The 17,003-nt window shown below is 54.3% G+C and overlaps 1 protein-coding gene across 1 annotated transcript; it reads right to left on the bottom strand.

Annotated features, from left to right (window-relative positions):
• Positions 1 to 1,049: 1,049 nt before the first annotated feature.
• Positions 1,050 to 16,301, bottom strand: STX1B (syntaxin 1B). Its single transcript, XM_060649058.3, has 10 exons — positions 15,988 to 16,301; positions 7,918 to 7,992; positions 7,617 to 7,716; positions 7,428 to 7,502; positions 4,837 to 4,910; positions 4,363 to 4,471; positions 4,108 to 4,181; positions 1,806 to 1,943; positions 1,595 to 1,705; positions 1,050 to 1,338 (listed from the first exon to the last, which is right to left on the bottom strand). Exons 1-10 carry the CDS (start codon positions 16,015 to 16,017, stop codon positions 1,258 to 1,260), a joined length of 867 nt encoding a protein of 288 aa, XP_060505041.1. The 5' UTR covers positions 16,018 to 16,301; the 3' UTR covers positions 1,050 to 1,257.
• Between the last annotated feature and the right edge of the window lie 702 nt (positions 16,302 to 17,003).

The raw sequence follows: 17,003 nt of genomic DNA, 5'->3' as shown, positions 1-17,003 counted from the left end.
GGGCAGGAAGCTGCAGTTGCACAATGTTGATGGGACGGTGTGTGACCACACCAGATGTTGGTCAGCAGCTCCGGGGAGAGAGGGAGAGGGCAGATACGTCCAGATAAACAAACCTGGACGGGGCACGCGTCTTTAAAGACAAACGTGTGTGCATATAACACACAGGCGGGCAGAAACACACCATGTAGAAAGCCTCTAGACACACACGTGGGCACACGCGCACACACTCTCACACAGACGTAGTCCACATAGCACAGAAATGTGTATTTTTGGGCCTACCCAAAATGGGTGTCCAGCGCACAATATGGACCCATCAAATTTCAGGCACGTCCTTGAGACACACGCGCACGCACACACACACACACACACACACACACACACGTATTCCTCACATTACCTGCTGGGGGAAATGCACACGTATACACAGGCCGAGCTAGCTTATTTACACACTTCCACTCACCTTGGCTAAACTCCACAGGCTCACAATGCACACACATGCACACACACGCTCCCTGGGACACGTGCCAGCCCCTGGGGTGCCTAAGCCAGGAGGGTCTGCTTCACATCACACTGGGGTGTCTGCCATGGCCCGTGTGTGTCTGGGCCCACCTGGATCCTCTGGGAATGTGAGTGTGAGCGTCTGTACACTCACGACCGGCCCTACCTATAGCAGACATGGGGGAGGTGGGGATCCGTGGAAGAAGCGCTGTTGTGTTGGATTCAAACACTCAAACGCAAAATTCCATGTACGCGAATTGTGCGTCTGTGGATCTGTGGCCACACACACACACACACACACACACGCATCTATTCACAGAACACAGAGCGGGGCTCGGTGGGCTGCTGTGTTATACCCGGCCACAGTCTACACACAACAACCCAAGTGAAAGGGGGAAGCTCAGAAGACACACAGACCTGAGGCGGCGGGGGGGGGGGGGGGGCAGAAGGGTGATTTGGTGTTTCCACACACATCTACACACGTACACACACACGCTGGGGTGTCCACACGTCTCGAGCATGTGCTGGCGGCATGCATGTTGGTGTGCATGTGTAATCACGCCTGCTGCTATCTACGTGCGGGGGCAGGGGTGGTCCATGGCGGGGTGAGGTCCAGGGACTCCAGGGTCTGACGGGGGGTGGGAAGGGGGGGCTGCCTGGGTCTGTCTTGGGGGTGAGCCTGGAGCAGGGGATGGAAGGGGATGGTGGGGGTATTGCTCCCAATGTGGTGGGGGAAGGGTCTGGGAGAGATGGGGGGGCCTACAAGCCCAGCGTCCCCCCAATGGATGACGCCAAGACCACCCCCAGCACCACACAGCAAATGATGATCATGATTTTCTTCTGCAGGCAGAAAGGGTGACAGGGAGGAAGGAGGAGAGAGACAGAGAGATAAAGGGAGACAGACAGATGCAGGGAAAGATGGGGAAGCAGGTGTAAGGAAAAAGAGGAGGGGAGAGAAAACAGAAAAAGGAAGAGGTCAGAGCCAGAGATAAGGCCTCCCTCTGGATTTCATCACTCACCTCAGCCCTGGCCTGAGCCCTGCCCCGACCGCTCAGCCCAGCCCACCTGTCCCACAGGCCCACCCGCCCCAGCTCACCCTCCGGGCCTTGCTCTGATATTTCACAGCTTTCTTGGTGTCAGACACAGCTCGCTCCACATAGTCCACGGAATGTTCCACGTTGTACTCAATGCGGTCAATCATCTCACCCTGCAGAGGAGATGTGCACAGGACAGGGTAGGGGTTGGGCTAAAGGAAAGAACCCCAGGGACGTAGGGCAGACTCCTAGAATGTGCGGGAAAGGCAGTACCTGGCTTTCCACGAGCATGGCCATGTCCACAAACATGTCATGCAGCTCTCGGATGCTGGTTTCCAGTTTGATGATCTCGTTGTGCCTCGTCTCGATCTCATTCAGTGCCTGCTTTGTCATCTGCGAGTCCATTTTGATCTAGGGCAATGGGGGTGGGGGACAGGGGGGAGGAGCTGCAGACCACCCTTAACTCCCATGAGTTTGGATTCTGCAGCCAGAGCATCTGGGTTCAAATCCGACTGTCATTTACCAGCTCTAACTGTGGGCAAACCGTTTAACCTTTCTAGGCCTCGGTTTCCACACCTAGAAAAGGTGGATAATAGCAGTGCCCACCTCCCACAGTTGCGCACATTAAGTGAGTTGATATGTATACGCTGATTACAACAGTCCCTGGCACACAGTAAGGCACTAACAGAGGCCTGTTAAGATACAAGAAATAAAAACCAACCTGAGCCCACCACCTCACCCAGGGCTTCCTCTAACACACACACATCTGGGAAGCCCAGGGAGGAGAGAGATAGGGGTGCAGAGCCACCACTAGCTTCGGGGGCACCCATCTGGTCAAAGGCAGACAGGGTAAAGAAAGAGGACACAACAGTGAAAGCAAGTAGGAGAGGAGGACTAGAGGAGAAGGCAGAGTGCCCACTCTGGAGCCCCTGTGACATTAGATGGGGGAGAACTAATAAAGAAATGCACTGGAGCACCTGGGTGGCTCAGTCGGTTGAGCGTCCGACTTTGGCTCAGGTCATGATCTCGTGGTCCATGAGTTCGAGCCCCGCATCAGGCTCTGTGCTGACAGCCCAGGGCCTAGAGCCTGGAGCCTACTTCGGATTCTGGGTCTCCCTCTCTGCCCCTCCCCTGCTCATTCTCTGTATCTCTCTCTCTCTCTCTCTCTCTCAAGAATAAATAAACATTAAAAAAGAAAAAAAAGAAATGCACTGTAGCCCTCAAGAGTCAGGGGAAGAGAGAGATCCCAACCCACAATCAGATATACCTCCTCCCCGCAGACAACCTGGCCTGAGCCAGGCCACTCTCTTCCCAAACTCCTCACTGTTCAGGCTCCATGAGGAGCCACTCCTCTGCTCTAAAACCCTCCAGGGCTCTCCTCTATTCCTCCCCACTCTCCACCACCACAGGTTACACACCTTTACTCTAGCCAGGGCTCAGTCTCCCTTTCTGCCCTCATCTCCTACATATCCTCTATGAGCCCAAATCATTCAATGGCTGTTTGGCAAGTGGTTCCCTCTCCCTGTCTTTGTTCAATCTGTACCCTTTGTCTAGTGGGCCCTTTGCCCATCTCACCATGTCCAAATGTTCCTTGTTTCTTAAAGCACAGCTCAATGCTATTCCCCCCAGGAATCTTTCCCTGACTCCAGTAGTTAACCACTACCTTAGGGCCTGTCTGCAGGCAGGGCATCCCTCAGGCAAGATCCCAACCACCCTGCATTGTAATGATGCGTTTGCATTGCAGTTATGGTGGCTTTGCTGGCAGGGATCAGTTCTGTCCTCTTGGAACCCACCAAGCTCCTCTCTGTTCTCAGACAGAGAGACTGGGCAGAGCTGTTTGGGAGGGCTCCAGGTTAACGGGCCCTAATCAATTGCTCAAAGCTAATTTAACAAAGATCAGTTCTCTAAATAACAATTTACTAAAAACTGCTAGATAGTCACTGAACATACTTGAATTCTGGTCTAGAAATCTAAACCAGAGCCATTCTGCCAGCAGAAGCAGGGAGACAGAACTGGGCAGGCCAAGGCAAAATCTACAAAGAGAAAGAACTACAGTGGGGAAGCCCATCCAGTCACACTGAAGATGACAAGGGCAGGGTGCAAAATGTCAGCAAAAGTAAAACTGGTACTTTAAAAATTTTTTTCACCATGTAGGCAAATTAGTCATTTGGTGAAATGACCCGCTTCAGGAGGGAGTAGTGTATCTTAGCACTGAAGAGCCCCAGTCCTGACAGGAGACCGCAGGTCCGGATCCTGGCTCTGGGGCCTTAGACAAGTTATTTAACCCCATCGCTGAAATCTGGCTGCCTCGGAGGGTGGTGGTGAGGGCTGAATGAGGTAGCAGGTAACTGTCAATATGTAAAGGGCTTAGAACATTATCTGGTTACTCAAAAGGTTGGCCTTTTTTATGGGGGTGCCTTCCTGCTCTGCTCCCATGGAATTCCCCAGTTCCAGGTCCTGGCTTCCCACTCTTTGTTATTCCACGGTGGATTTAGGACCTTAGCTTGGCCTCGGCTTGGGGAGGGAAGAGAGTAAATGTTTTCCAAAACCAGACCCACCCCCACCCGGGGCTCACATCATCGGTGAAGATGGCCAACTTCCCGCTCTCCAGCATGTCTTCCAGTTCTTCGTTCGTCGTGGTCCTTCCAGCTGTGGAGAGAAAGCCCTCCCTGCTCAGGGACTGGGCCAGTCTGGGGGCCTGAAGTAGTGGGATGGGGCAGAGGCCCAGGAGCCCACCCTCCCCCCACCTGGCCTTAAGGTCTCCAGGGAGAGGAAGGGCCTGGAAGAGGGCTGGGGCAAGCCTGGGGATTTTGAAAGGGGGCACACGCACTGATCTCCAGCTGCCGCTGGATCCGGTCCTTGCAGCGGTCCCGGTACTTGGACTGGGTCGCATTATATTCGGTCATTACTTCCACGAACTTCCGGGAGAGTGTGGAGTGCTAGGGTAGGGGTACAGACACATCAGGAGGGGTCAAGGAGGCAGTGGAGGGGGGAAGAGCCGAGATGGCCTATGGCCCTTCTTTAACTCGCGCTGCGATCCCAACCCTAGACAATTACTCAGTCCCTGGACGCCCCCGCGCCAGGTCCCCCATTCAACTCGCTAACCAGCGGGGTCCCAACCAGAGCTGGGAGACAGGGCCCAGCCCCGCCCTCCCGCCATAACCCCGCCCAGGCTCCTCACTGGCCACGCCCAGCGCTTTGCTCGGCTCTGGCCCGCCCACTGTCTTTTCGCCTGGCTCCCGCCAGGAGTCCTCCCCCGTCGGATCCGGCTCCCCGCCAACCCCGCCAGGCTGCCACCTCCTACCTGGGTCTTGCGGATGCGCAGGTCCGCGGAGGAACGGTTCAGCCCCTCCTCTTGTTCAATGCTTTGCTCGATCGCTACGGGAGAGAGGGTGCAGTGACCGGCGGGAGACCCGGGGCATGTGGGGCAGGGGTCCGGGACGTAGGAAAGGTCGACACCCCGAGGCAGGCCCCAGGCCTGTGAAGAGATGTCACACCCATGGCGAGGGCAGACAGTAGAGGATCCAAGGGGCAGGGGCAGGAGGCGGGTGAATAGAGGGACAGACGTTTCAGGGCGTCTGGAAGGCAGGTAGGAGGGGAGGTTGAGGGTTCGCGGGTCACCAGACAGAAAGGGGCTACTTGTTCAGGAGGAAGTGCTGGGTCTTGGAAAGTCCCACAGCTGTAACTCGTGCTTAACCCCACTGAGGGGGTGTGGGCCCAGTCCACTGGAGGGTCTCCAGTATGTGGAGAACTCTCCATTTCCTACGGCCTCTGGAAAGAGGGCAGGAACCCATCCTGAGGTTTTTCTGGCAGAAGGCAGGCACTTCCAGGTGAGTCAGGTTCTAGTGGCCGCCCTTTTCTTCCAAAATCCTAGGGTGAGGGAGGGATGTTCCAATAGAAAATAGCTCTCCCCCAGCCCTGCAAGGTGACCCCTAATTTGGGAATTCTCACTTCTACAAGATGTTCTGGGAAAGCTGCACAGATGAACTGGGATTCCTGCTTCTGGATCATGCACTCCTAACATCTATCATTCAGATTTTCTAAAAAAGAGCTTGTGTGTGATAAGATCTACAGTGCTCTGAAAATGCAGCAGGGATGAATCAACCAGGCCCTCCAGACCTGGAAGGGCCTCCAGGCCATTCTTGAGAACATCACTTCTTTGTTCTGGCAGCAGGGGAGATATGGGGCTGAATAGCACCCCCGATGCTCCCCTACCTGCAATGGTGGGCACAGTAACTGAGTGACACCTCTGGCCCACCTGCTGCTGGAAAAGCACAGGAACACACACCCAGGGAAGTCAGAGCCTCCGGCCCGTACTGGGACCCTATTGTCAGACTTGGGACTAGAGCCAAGCCATGGAGTGAGGGGGCCTTTACAGGACCTCACTGACTTCTTACAACAATCCTAGGAATTCAGTCCATGTTTTACACTAGAAGCTGAGGTTCAAATGGGTAAAACAACTGACCCAAGGTCACACACAAAGCCCAAGCTCATGCCACCAAAATGGCTGGAGAAAGATGGAGAAGAAGAAAATTTCCTCTCTTTTTCTGGAGGCCTGGAAGGTCAGCTTCTCTACATCACTCCTACTGTCTCTGGGTTCTTTCTTGGTCTGTTCCTGGACTCATGATCCATGGAGCCACCTCTTGGTCTTATAGAGAGTGTTAAGGTCAGAGCTCAATGGGCCCAAAGAAATCTTTGAGCCCAGGAATTTTTAAATGGTGTTCCATGGAACCCTGCTTCTGAGAAAGAACTTCAAGGACTGTTGCCAGGAGTAAAGGGGAGGCGAGGCGGGTAGGGCCCTGGGTCTCCCAACCCCAGTACAGCCAGAACAGCATGACTTTTACGTGCTGTATATACTGGAGTTCTCTGTAAGATTTCATTTAGGGGAAAAAAAAATTGCTACAAAAAAAAACACACACACAAAACCAAAAACCTGCTTTGAAATTGCTTCTGTTTTTCTTACTGTACCAATGAGAAAGTTGAGGTGAGGAATGTGTTGATGATGGAAGCTGTCCAGAACTGAGTTGATGATGGAAGTTGAACTCCGTCTGTCTGGATTTGTACTTAATGCGCTCCCAGTTTGGGCCATTTTCCTTTCCAGCACACAAGTGTAAAGAGGGCTTATTTTTACAGATCAGCACTGGAGGCTCACACATGACCTCCCACTGACTCGGGGAAGGCATGGAGTCCCTGTTCTCCTCTCTCTGGACAAAGGTTAGTATGCTCAAGGCCAGGCATCCGACATGACACCTCTTCCCCAAAGCCCAGCAATGTGCCTCAGACAAAGTAGGTGCCTGGCAAATGTTTTCTGATACCGAATTACCACCTCACGGTAACACTGCTATTCCCCTGGCACCAGCAGACAAGGAGGTTCCCAACCCACAATGCTTTGAGGGAAGGTGGTTATTACCAGCACCCAAGTCCTTAAATTAGAGCAAATACATAAGCATTTGGCAGGTCCCTCCTGAAAGCTTGCCAGCTCCTGATGTCAGCCACACAGCCCAATCTGTCCTGAGCCGACGATACCAATTCAGAAGCATTTGCTGAGCCCACCTACTGGGTGCTTAGCGCTAGGCCCGGCACCTGTTCTGGAGAAATAAGGATTTAATGAAACTAAAGCCACTTGGTAGACTGTATTTTCTGGTGGACCTTCATGCTGATGGATCCAGCAGAGTGCAGACGCAACTTGGACAAAACCCCCCCTCCCTCACTTCCTTGTTGTGTATCTTTCTCCAAAGAATCTGGAGCAAGGAGGGGAATCTGGGGGTTTTGTGCTTTCTCACTGTTTAGGAATCTGGGTCCTGGAAATTTGTAGACGTTCCTTATAGAAAGGCATGTTTGGTCCAACGAGGGCACAGTTGTTTTCCTCCTTAGTCTGGGGATTGCATTCCTCACCTTTCAACTTGGACCGAACCTTGTTGGCAGTCTTCTTGATGTCTGCGGTGAGGTCCTCCAGCTCCTGTTTGGTCTCTGGGGACAGAGCCAGAGAGGATGACACGTACGGACGGGAGCCCAGACCCCCTACCCCACTCCCTTACTTGTCTAACCCCATCCCCCTTACAGCCACCCAGAAGCAGCACTCACTCTCATCTGGGTTGGGGGCGGCCAGGATGGCACTGTGCTGTTTTTTCACTTGCTCTACATCCTCTGACAGCTTCTCAATGCAGCCCCGGATCTCTTCCACCTGGAGCAGCAAATCAGCTATACCCAGCCAAGTCGCTGAGCCAGGCAGGGGACCCCGGGGGCTCAGTCAGGGTTCAGGTAAATGGGCAAGATCTAAGGGCCAAGGGGGTGTAGAAGTGGAGAGCAGGGGCGGGAACAGGGCAAAGGAAGTTGTTGGCTGGGGGCCAGCTTCTGGGTCTGAGAGCATCGGAAGCTCAGTTACCTGTTCAAAGAACTCATCCATGAAGTGATCCCGATCCACATGGACCACCTCCTCTTCATCATCACTGTCTTTCGCCTGGGAGGCAAGAAAGGCAGAATCCATGAACAGTCCTTACCCCGAGTCTGATGCTCCCAGCTTTAGGCTCAGAGCAGAGGTCTTGGGAGAGGTCATATGCGGGGGGGCAGGTCATATGCAGGTCATACGCAAGGGCACCAAGCGGTCAGAATGAACACTGGCTCTCTTGTGGAACGGGGTCCCGGAAGCCAGGTGGCCAACAGCCCAAAGGACAGGGTGGAGGGAATCAGAAAAAGGCACCCTCTCAAGGGTGGAATTGGCCCAGTCACCCTGGAGGTGGGTGACACTCAGGACAGCTGCTGTGAACCGGTATCATATGAACTGGCTAAACGTCAGCCTTGCAACATCTGGGGTCTGGAATGGAGGCCCAGGATCCTGACCCTGTCCACCATCCCTTCCGGCCGCTCCTGCCCAGGCCTTACTTTGCTCCCCTCCAGCTTCCACCCTGCCAGCCGCAGCCACATCCCCTGTGCAAGGTCACTTCACTGCCAGCTGCGGGCGCCAAGTTGAGCAAGCAGTCAAGTCCAGGGAGGGCTGGAGGAGAGCCACAGGCAGCACCCCCACCTCCCCGGCTCCCTGCGTCTTCCTCCCGCTGCCTGCGCTCACCCCCTCAGCTGCTCTGCCCCTCGTATTCACTTCTTTCATCCAGCCTCTCCCAACTTCACACCCACCTACTCTCACTTGCTTGGATTTCCCAGTTGCAACCTGCAGCTGCTCAGCCCTCCACCCCCAGGGCTCAGAGACACAAAGGGATTTACCCACCCACACCGCCACCGCCACCGCCGCCACCGTCAGACAGACCAGTGACACGGACAGAAGGGCTGACACACAAGACACACAGAAATAGGCCCACTGACACCCACACGGAGAGACGCTGACATGCTGACGTTCACCCACACACGGCAAAGCTGCCCTCTGACACGTGTGGCACCCCCAGGGACATTCGGGAGGGCCCTCTGTGCCTCTCTGACCCTCAGGTCGGCACACTCATTCAGAGCTGGGAAAGAAGAGAGGGGACAGGGTGGGCTCCCCAGTGCTACACACTCTGGGCTTGAGACTCTTCTCTGCTTGGGACAGAAGTCTGAGGACAAAAGCTGAGCCTGTCAAGCTTAATTACATGAGGAGCTCTAATCGGCCCCAGTAGAAATTGAAACAGAGTTCACCCGGACCTCCAGAAAGAACCTAGCCAAAATAATCTGACTACAAAAGCCTGAATGAAATCAAGACAGGATCCAAAAGTGTCCACTTGGGGTAGAGCCTGTTGGGATCTAAAGACAAGCACTCACACGGAACCTCAACAGGGTCCAAGCAGATCACAGACAGGATCTGACAGAAACCAGACAGGCTTCGACCGAACTAGACTCGGGGCAGACAGATCCCAGACAAGCTCAGATCGAACCTAGACAGAGCCAGATGGGACCTAGATGCAATCTAGGCAGCCAAGTGAACTCGGAATCAGCAGAGCCCCAGCAGCACCGGGAGGAGCCCTCCAGCTGCACACTCTCAATGCCACCCCAGCTTCCTGCCCAAATGGAACTCAAGGGATTCTCCCCACAGACGCTGGGCCCCACCCCATGTCAGAAAATGTGTTCAGCACTTACATTTAATTTCCAGACCATCCCAAACATCCCCTGGGAAAGGGAAGCTCCTCCGTCTGCCCACAGCTGCCCTCGGAAGGAGAGGTAATACCAGGCCGGGCTCGGGGACTCTGATAGGACGTCAGGCTTCTCAAGTCTCCACCAGACCCAGGGCTATCCTGATAAACTTTGGCCCAGAGAGGCTCTGGGATGCTCATCTCATCTCTGAGGACCCACTGGCTTCCCCTGATACTGTGTCCTCAAGCCAGTTGCCCCGCAAGGTCTCCCTCCCCTACAGCCAAAGCCATTCCTCCGCCACTTCTCTGACTTCGGCCCTCTGCCCAGCTGCCCACTGGTCATGAGGCGTGTCTCTGGCTCAGGTGCCTGGGAACTTTCCTGTTCTGTCCCTTTCCCACACTGACTTTTGATTTTCTAAAGTCTAATTTCCCTCTCTACTGTTGTTCCCAGAGCCAGTTCCCTTAGGTTCTGCCCTGGGACATCCCTGGCTGCCTGTTGACTTGTCCTTGAGAGAAGAAGAAAGGTAGAGGCCCGAGAGCTAATAATCCTCTACAGGGTACAAACACTTTTCCATCTATAATCCCTTTGGATCCTCACCACACAGCCCCGAGAGAGAGGCTGAGCAAATATCAGCGTCCCCATTTCACAGATGAGGGAACAGGAGGTCAGAGGGGGAGAAGGGAAGTGACTTGTCCAAGGGCACCTGGGCTGAATGGGCTGGAAATCATAGGCATCTAAGACAGACCTCCCCCACGGCCCCTTCTAAGGCTTGAGACCAGGCCACCTCCTTCCACCAACTCTGCCACCACGTGTTTTCTCGCTCAGCTCAGCTCCTGCTAAGGCCCAATCTGGGTGAGGCTCTGTGCCCCGAAATCCTAGGAAAATATTATTTTATAATAACACCTTCCACATGGGTCTTATATTCTTGTTATCTCATTTAATCTTTATGTAAAGTCTATAAAGATCACTGGCTAGCGTAATTATAATTATGGCAAACATTTACAAAGCGTGTTAGAACGAGCTGGGCACCATTCTATGCCCTGTGTGTACATTTGTCCCTTTAATTCTTACAATAGCCTCCTGAGGTAGATATTATTATAGCCCCCTTTTATAGATGGGGAAACTGAGGCACAGAGAGGCTGAAGAACTTGCCCAGGTTAGCAGCTGCAAAGCCATAAGATTTCTGCCTTCTGAGCTTCAGCCTCTGCATTCACTGAATGGCGATAACGTCTACTCCAAATGCTGGGCAGGTGGAGGCAATGAAACCAGGCAGGAAAAATGCCTAATGCTGCCAGAGAGAAGCAGTGTTTAGTGAGGGTTGGCTATTACCTGCCGCCCCTCCCATGTTATAGATGAAGAAACAGGCTCAGAGAGGTTGCCTGACCTGCCTAAGGCTTCACAGCAAATAAGGCCAGAGGTGAGACTTGACTTGCCTGGTGCTAATCCCAGGATCTGTCCCCGAGGTCCTGCTCTGCTGTGTCTCCAGTACTGCTGAACTCCTGTGGCCAGGGGAGATAACCAGTAAGGGGCCAGGCTGCAGGAAGAGCCCAGACAGGAAGCCAGGAGTTCTACCTTCCCTTGCCCTATTCTGTGATCCTAGGCAAATCTCAGTCCTTCTCTGAGCCCCAGTTCATTTGCAAAAAGGGCAGCCTGGTGCACCAAGGGCCCTCCCTGCTCTGCAGTGTGCATGTTCGCTAATGAGCATGGCCTCCATTTCTGGAAGAAGTTGGCCAGCCTAAAAGAATGCAGGCTATGCGCAGATGAGATTACCCAGAAAAAGATGATTGTATGCGCTCGATCTGCTTTACAGACAATTCAAGCTTCAGTTTCCTCATATGCAAAATGAAGAAGATAAGAAATCTAACACGTGTTTACAGATTGCAGTGAGTTGGGCCCTGTCCAAAGTGCCTTGAGTGTCTCTTATAACCACTCCATGAAGTAGATACGATTCTTATACCCATTTGACAGATGAGGAAACTGAGGCACGGAGAGATTAAGTGACTTGCTCAAGATTATCCAGTGGGTGCTGTATGGGGTGCTGACAGGGCGGCACCTGGGTTTAAACTCACAGTCGCTGCTCTTCCTACTCACCAATTCCTCAAGTGCTTGAAAGGATGAAGTGACAGAGTGCAGAGGTCCTGGGCACCTTCTGGAACCGCCTTGGGAATAGGGGGCATCAGATCCAAGTCTCTAGCTTCAGTCTTTCCCCATCAGAGATACAAGGGCCCTCGTGTACGTTGGTGTGGGGAGACCACATAGACAGATGCGTGGATGGAAGGAGGGGGACAGAGTGAGCTAGCAGGTCAGAGATCAGAGATCAGAGACAGATGGTAAGAAGGTGACTAACACAGAGGCAGAGAGAGCCTGGTGTTGGGTGACAGAAAAGTCAGAGTGTGCGTGTGTGTATGTAAACACACGTGTGCCAATGCGCACCGCACACACATGCTCACAGGTGCTCCTCAGGGGTGCAAACATCATTTGATCTAGAGGCAGCAGCCTCTCTCCACCGCACCCCCACTCCTGTCCATCTGTCTCCCTGACTGGGCCTCTCTGCCCTCCCAGCACCCAGCATCGCCCTCCCTCCCCCAACCTTGCCGCTCTGCCCTCCCTCCTTACCCACCTACTCCCTTCCTCATCCTCCCTGTGCCCCACTGAATCATTCATTCACCTGGCAGCTATGTATGAGCTGAGCCAAGTTCTCTAGCTGCTGCTGAGAACACAGAGGTGGACAAGACAGGAAGAAGGTCCTACCTCCAAGGAGCTGACGTTCTATCGGAGGGAGACGAAGAATGAACAAGACGATTTCAGACTATGCTAACTGGCAAGGAGGGAGATGAACCCAGTGAGAGGGAGAAACGGCTATCAGGGGTGGCCCAGGATGGTCAGGGAGGGCCTTTCTGGGGGTGGGTGACATTTGATGACACAGAATTCAAGTCAGAGGGAATAGTGGTCCAGGCAGAGGGAAGAGTGTTCAAAACTGGGGGACCAACAGAAGGAACAGCAAGTGCAAAAGCCCTGAGGCAGGGGTGAACTTGCTGTGCTTGCACAGCAGAAATGCGCCCTGTGCAGCTGGGGGGCAGTGGTCCATCACCAGGGTTCTCCTGATCCCTGCCCTCTCACACGGGGCTGCTCTTTCACTATTTCAGGTCTACCACTGAAAGTCCTCACTGTGCCTATCCCATACCTGAGTACTACATAGATGACTCAGTTCCTGTCCTTAGAGTGTGACTTGTCCTTTAACGGCCCCCATTCCCACCCGGCCTCAAATTCGAGCCTCCTTCCCTACAGGCCTCATCTTCCCCACCCCCCAGGCCTCCTGCCTTCCCACTCCACAGTCCACCATGCAACCCCACAGGCTTCTCTCCCTCCCTAATCTTCCTCTCCAACTCACTTGCTCCCGTTCTCTCCTCTTGAGCCCTGGCCCTGACCCTGGCCCTGCTCCTTGGACCCTGGGACAACAATCCAGCGGATTAACTCCCCATCATAGCCTCCACTCCAGTCCAGCACCTCCCAACTCATGCCCAAAGGTGCTCGGTGAACTGGAAAACAGAAAACCCTGGTGCAACACTAGCTCTGCCATTAATAGCTGTTTGACCTTGGTCCGGTTGCCTCTCTGGCCCTCAATCTACTCCAGAATAAATTAGGGGTCACATCCTGCCCATCCCAGGGGGCTGATATGAGGTTCAAGGGAAACAAGCAAGTCAAATGTGGAATAATAAACACTCACAGGGCCCTGCTGTGCCCAGGCCCCTTCTTGGTACTTTTTGATATTACCTAATTTCAATCCTTGGGACAATCCTGCAAACGGGTACTATTATTACTCCCAATTCAAACATGAAGAAACTGAGGACCAGAGAGGTTAAGAAACTTAACCCAAGGTGACACAGGAAGCAGCAAAGCTAGGATTTGAACCCAGACAGTCTGACTCCCAAATCTGTGCCCTCACAGGGTATTTGATAAACAGATCTGAGTTCCCAGGGGAACTCGAAAGTAATGTTGGGAAGATGATCAGGTCCCCTGAGCTGACATCCCCTCCCACTACTGCCCCCCACTACTCTCAGCATCTCAGAGACCTCTTAACCAGGCCTCCCACACCCTGCCCGGTCTCTCCTGCTTCCCAGTCTCCTCGCTCTCAACTCTGATGGGGAGACCCTTGCACTCCTTACATCTGGCAGCTTCTCCCCACCCCACCCACCCCCTCCCAAATCTCCAGTCTCTCTGAGCTGTGACTAACACCAGAGCCACCAGCACTTACCCAACTCCTTTTACCCCTCCATGCCACCCCCCCCCCAACACTGCCTACCCCCTGCAGCCCCAGCAGACAGGCCTCCTTGCCTCCCTCACCCATGTGGAAGAGGACTCCATGCCCTGCCTCCCCTTCCATCCTTGTCTTGGAGCTTCCCCGCCTCCCCCCCCCCCCCCAATAATACCACGATTTCACCACTACCTCACCTCAATGGCTTTCCATTTCTCTGGGTTTTAGAGTGATAGAATTGTGCTGGCAGCAGGGGATCTGGGTTCAAATTCACATTCCTCACTTGATGGCTGTGTGACCTTGGGCAAGTTATTTCACCACTCTGGGCATCAGTTTCCTCAGCTTTAAAATGAGGTAGTCTCTTAGTCCACATACCTTACCAGGAGGTCAGTGAGGGTCCAATGAGATTACAAACAGCAACCTGCTTTGAAAAGTGCATGGCGAGAGAAAGGGAGTTTAGAGCACCAGTGATGGAGCCAGCTGCTTGCCTGCCTTTTACTAGCTATGTGACTCTGATCCAGAACGCTGATCCCTGATACTTAATGTCTCTGGGCCTCAATTTCCTTATCTGTAAAATGGAATCAGACTAGTACCAGGGTTGAGGTGAGGATCAAAATGAGTAAATATGAATAAAACACTCAAAACAATATCTGGCACTAGGGGGTTAGTTGTTTTTATTATTGCCATTTTCTAGATGCCTGACCCTTACATTCAGTGGAAGTTTAATAAAGAAAACTTCAAAATTCCCTATTCAACCACCAGTTTCTTCTTCCTTCTCATTTGCCAACCCGTCTTTCCCCAGAGATGACAGTCACTTATCTTCAAGCCCCTTCCTCTTGTTTTCTGTAATCTGGTTTCCCACCCCCATATCCAGGGGCTCTCCAAAGACAGAGCTTTTTACCCCCAGTGTTCAGACTTCTGTTTCAAAGACCAAAAAAGCAGAGACACATGTCAACTTGCCAGACTGGAAACCCAGATTCCAGTCTGATCCTCCCACCCACTTGCTTGGTGACCTTGGACAAGTTCCTGCTACCTCCAAACCTCAGTCTCCTCATCTGTCAAATGGGGTAACAACCCTGGGAGCAGGGAACCACCAACAGGCTCCTGAGAGAGACCCAGTGCATCAGGATACATCATGGCCGGGGCTAGTACTTTAGTAACATCACACCACAGGCCTGGAGCACAGAGCAAGCTGTCAGCTTTGCCTCCTGGGCCCCCAGGTCATTTCTACAAATCCCCCAGCATTCTCCCTACCCCAGAAACCATTCTTATCAAGCCCCCACTCCCCAGCCCCTCCAAATAGCAGCCTTCACTGCGGACATCAGTGCCGCCCTCCTCCCCCTGTCACCCAAACACATACTGCCTGGCCAGACTCCTGGAGCTAGGCCTCTTCAGGCCTGCAGACCAGGGGTCCACAGCAACCTGCCCCTGACTGTTCAGAATGCCCCAATTCCCCCCAGCAAAGCAGTCCATGTCACAAAACCCAGTTCCGTGGCCCTGTGCATGGAACCTCCTCCCCCTCTCCTCTGCAGCCCCAACTCCCACCTCTGGGGTCACCCAATCTCAGGCCTTGGCCCTCTGGCTGTCTCCTGAGGCCACCACTTCCCTCCCTGCCTCTGAGAGGTGCCCCCTCCCCACAGGGAGCAACACACGCGTGCACACACAAACATCCACTTCATTCGCTGCCAGGTGTTGGCATCTCTGGCCCAACCTGTGTCCTTCCCCAGAGCACCCCCCAAATCTGGGTCCCGCTAGACTCAGCCTGGCCCAGTAACCGCCCCCATCTTTCTCATTCCGCAAATCTGCCCAGGGGATGACAGACAGTACCCTCCAATTCTCTCCTGATGTTCACTCTCTCCCATCCCCAGATTTGACCCCAGGGCTCTCCTGGGAATGTGGGTATCCAAGGCCCCTGAAATCTCTCCTGCCCCCTTGAGTCTTAATGGCCTCCAACCTCTTCCAGCCGCTGTCCCCAAAATGCAGGTTCATTGGAGACATCAGGTGCCTCCAGATACTGGGGTGCCCCTACTACCAACCTCCAGTCCCATCATTTGCCCCCATGTCCCAGCACCTCCCCCACTCCACCCCCACGCGCTCCCCCAATATTGGGGTCCCGCCCCCCCATTTCCCCACCCCCAAGCTCACACTCCGCAGCTCCTGAGTCCGATCCTTCATCCTGCGACGGCTCCTCCTCCTCCTCCTCCTCGTCCTCCTGCCTCTGCTGCTGCTCCCTGCCTCCTGCCTCGGTGCTGGAGGCCGGAGTCTGGGGGCGCCGGGGGGCACCGGAGCCGCTGGGGGGGGGCCCGCGGACGGGGGCGGGGCCGGGGGTGGCGAGCCGAGGGCCGGGCAGGGGCAGGGGCCTGGGCCGGGCTCGGCTCTGCCGGGGCTGCGGTGGCGATGCGGCTGCGGCACAGGCTCGGATGGAGGGATGCGGGAGCCGAAGCGCGGGGGAGGGGGGCGGAGGGAGGTAAGGAGGAAGGGAGGGAGGGGGGAACCGGGAGGGGGCGGGGAGCAGGGGGCATGCGCAGCGCCCGGGGCTGGGGGCGCCTGGGGGTTGTAGTCCGGGGGAGGGGGACCCAGGGAGAGGGGGAGTGGAGAGGCCTAGAGGGGGGTGGGGAAGGGCAGAACCAGAGAAGCAGGGAGAGATTCGGAGAGAGGCAGAGGAGATGCGGCGGGAGGCAGCGAGCTGCTGGGTTGGGGGGGGCGGTGGTGATGGCAGAAAGGGGGTAAAGGAATGAATTCAGGGAATAACCCAGGGAAGGGTTGCTGTGGATCCCTTTACACCAGGAGATATAGATAGATTTTATGTTTGGTATCTGTGAGTATCTGTGCAAGCGTGTGCACGACCACCTCTGTGTATGTGTCCCTGCAGGAGATTCTTTGGACACTAGAAATAGCAAAACCGACCCTCTAGGTGGCTTTTGTGATGCAAGGAATCAGCCAAGCCTGGAAGGACAGGGACTTGTTTGTTTTGGGATTTATTTTGCACAGCCTTGCCTGCTCTGTGACAGCGATGGGTCTCAGAGCTCTGCTTGTCTACCTCCAAGGACAGGGGGCTCACTACCTTACCAGAACTCTTGGCCTATCTTTACATGGCTCTGAATGTTGAAAACGAAATTTGTCCTCATTGGGAGGGGAATGAAGGTACACCTGAAGGTCCA

This window comes from Panthera onca, chromosome E3 (assembly GCF_046562875.1).
Source record: "Panthera onca isolate mPanOnc1 chromosome E3, mPanOnc1 haplotype 2, whole genome shotgun sequence".
NCBI classification, from domain to species: Eukaryota; Metazoa; Chordata; class Mammalia; order Carnivora; family Felidae; genus Panthera; species Panthera onca.
This window is presented reverse-complemented; position numbering and strand designations above follow the sequence as displayed.

Excerpts from the sequence above, each read along its gene's own strand:
- STX1B (XM_060649058.3), bottom strand. The coding sequence starts at position 16,017 with ATGAAGGATCGGACTCAGGAGCTGCGGAGT. Across the intron at positions 7,993-15,987 it reads GGACTCAGGAGCTGCGGAGT|GCGAAAGACAGTGATGATGA; the intron begins GTGAGCTTGGGG and ends CTTGCCTCCCAG. Across the intron at positions 4,911-7,427 it reads GGTTCGGTCCAAGTTGAAAG|CGATCGAGCAAAGCATTGAA; the intron begins GTGAGGAATGCA and ends TCTCTCCCGTAG.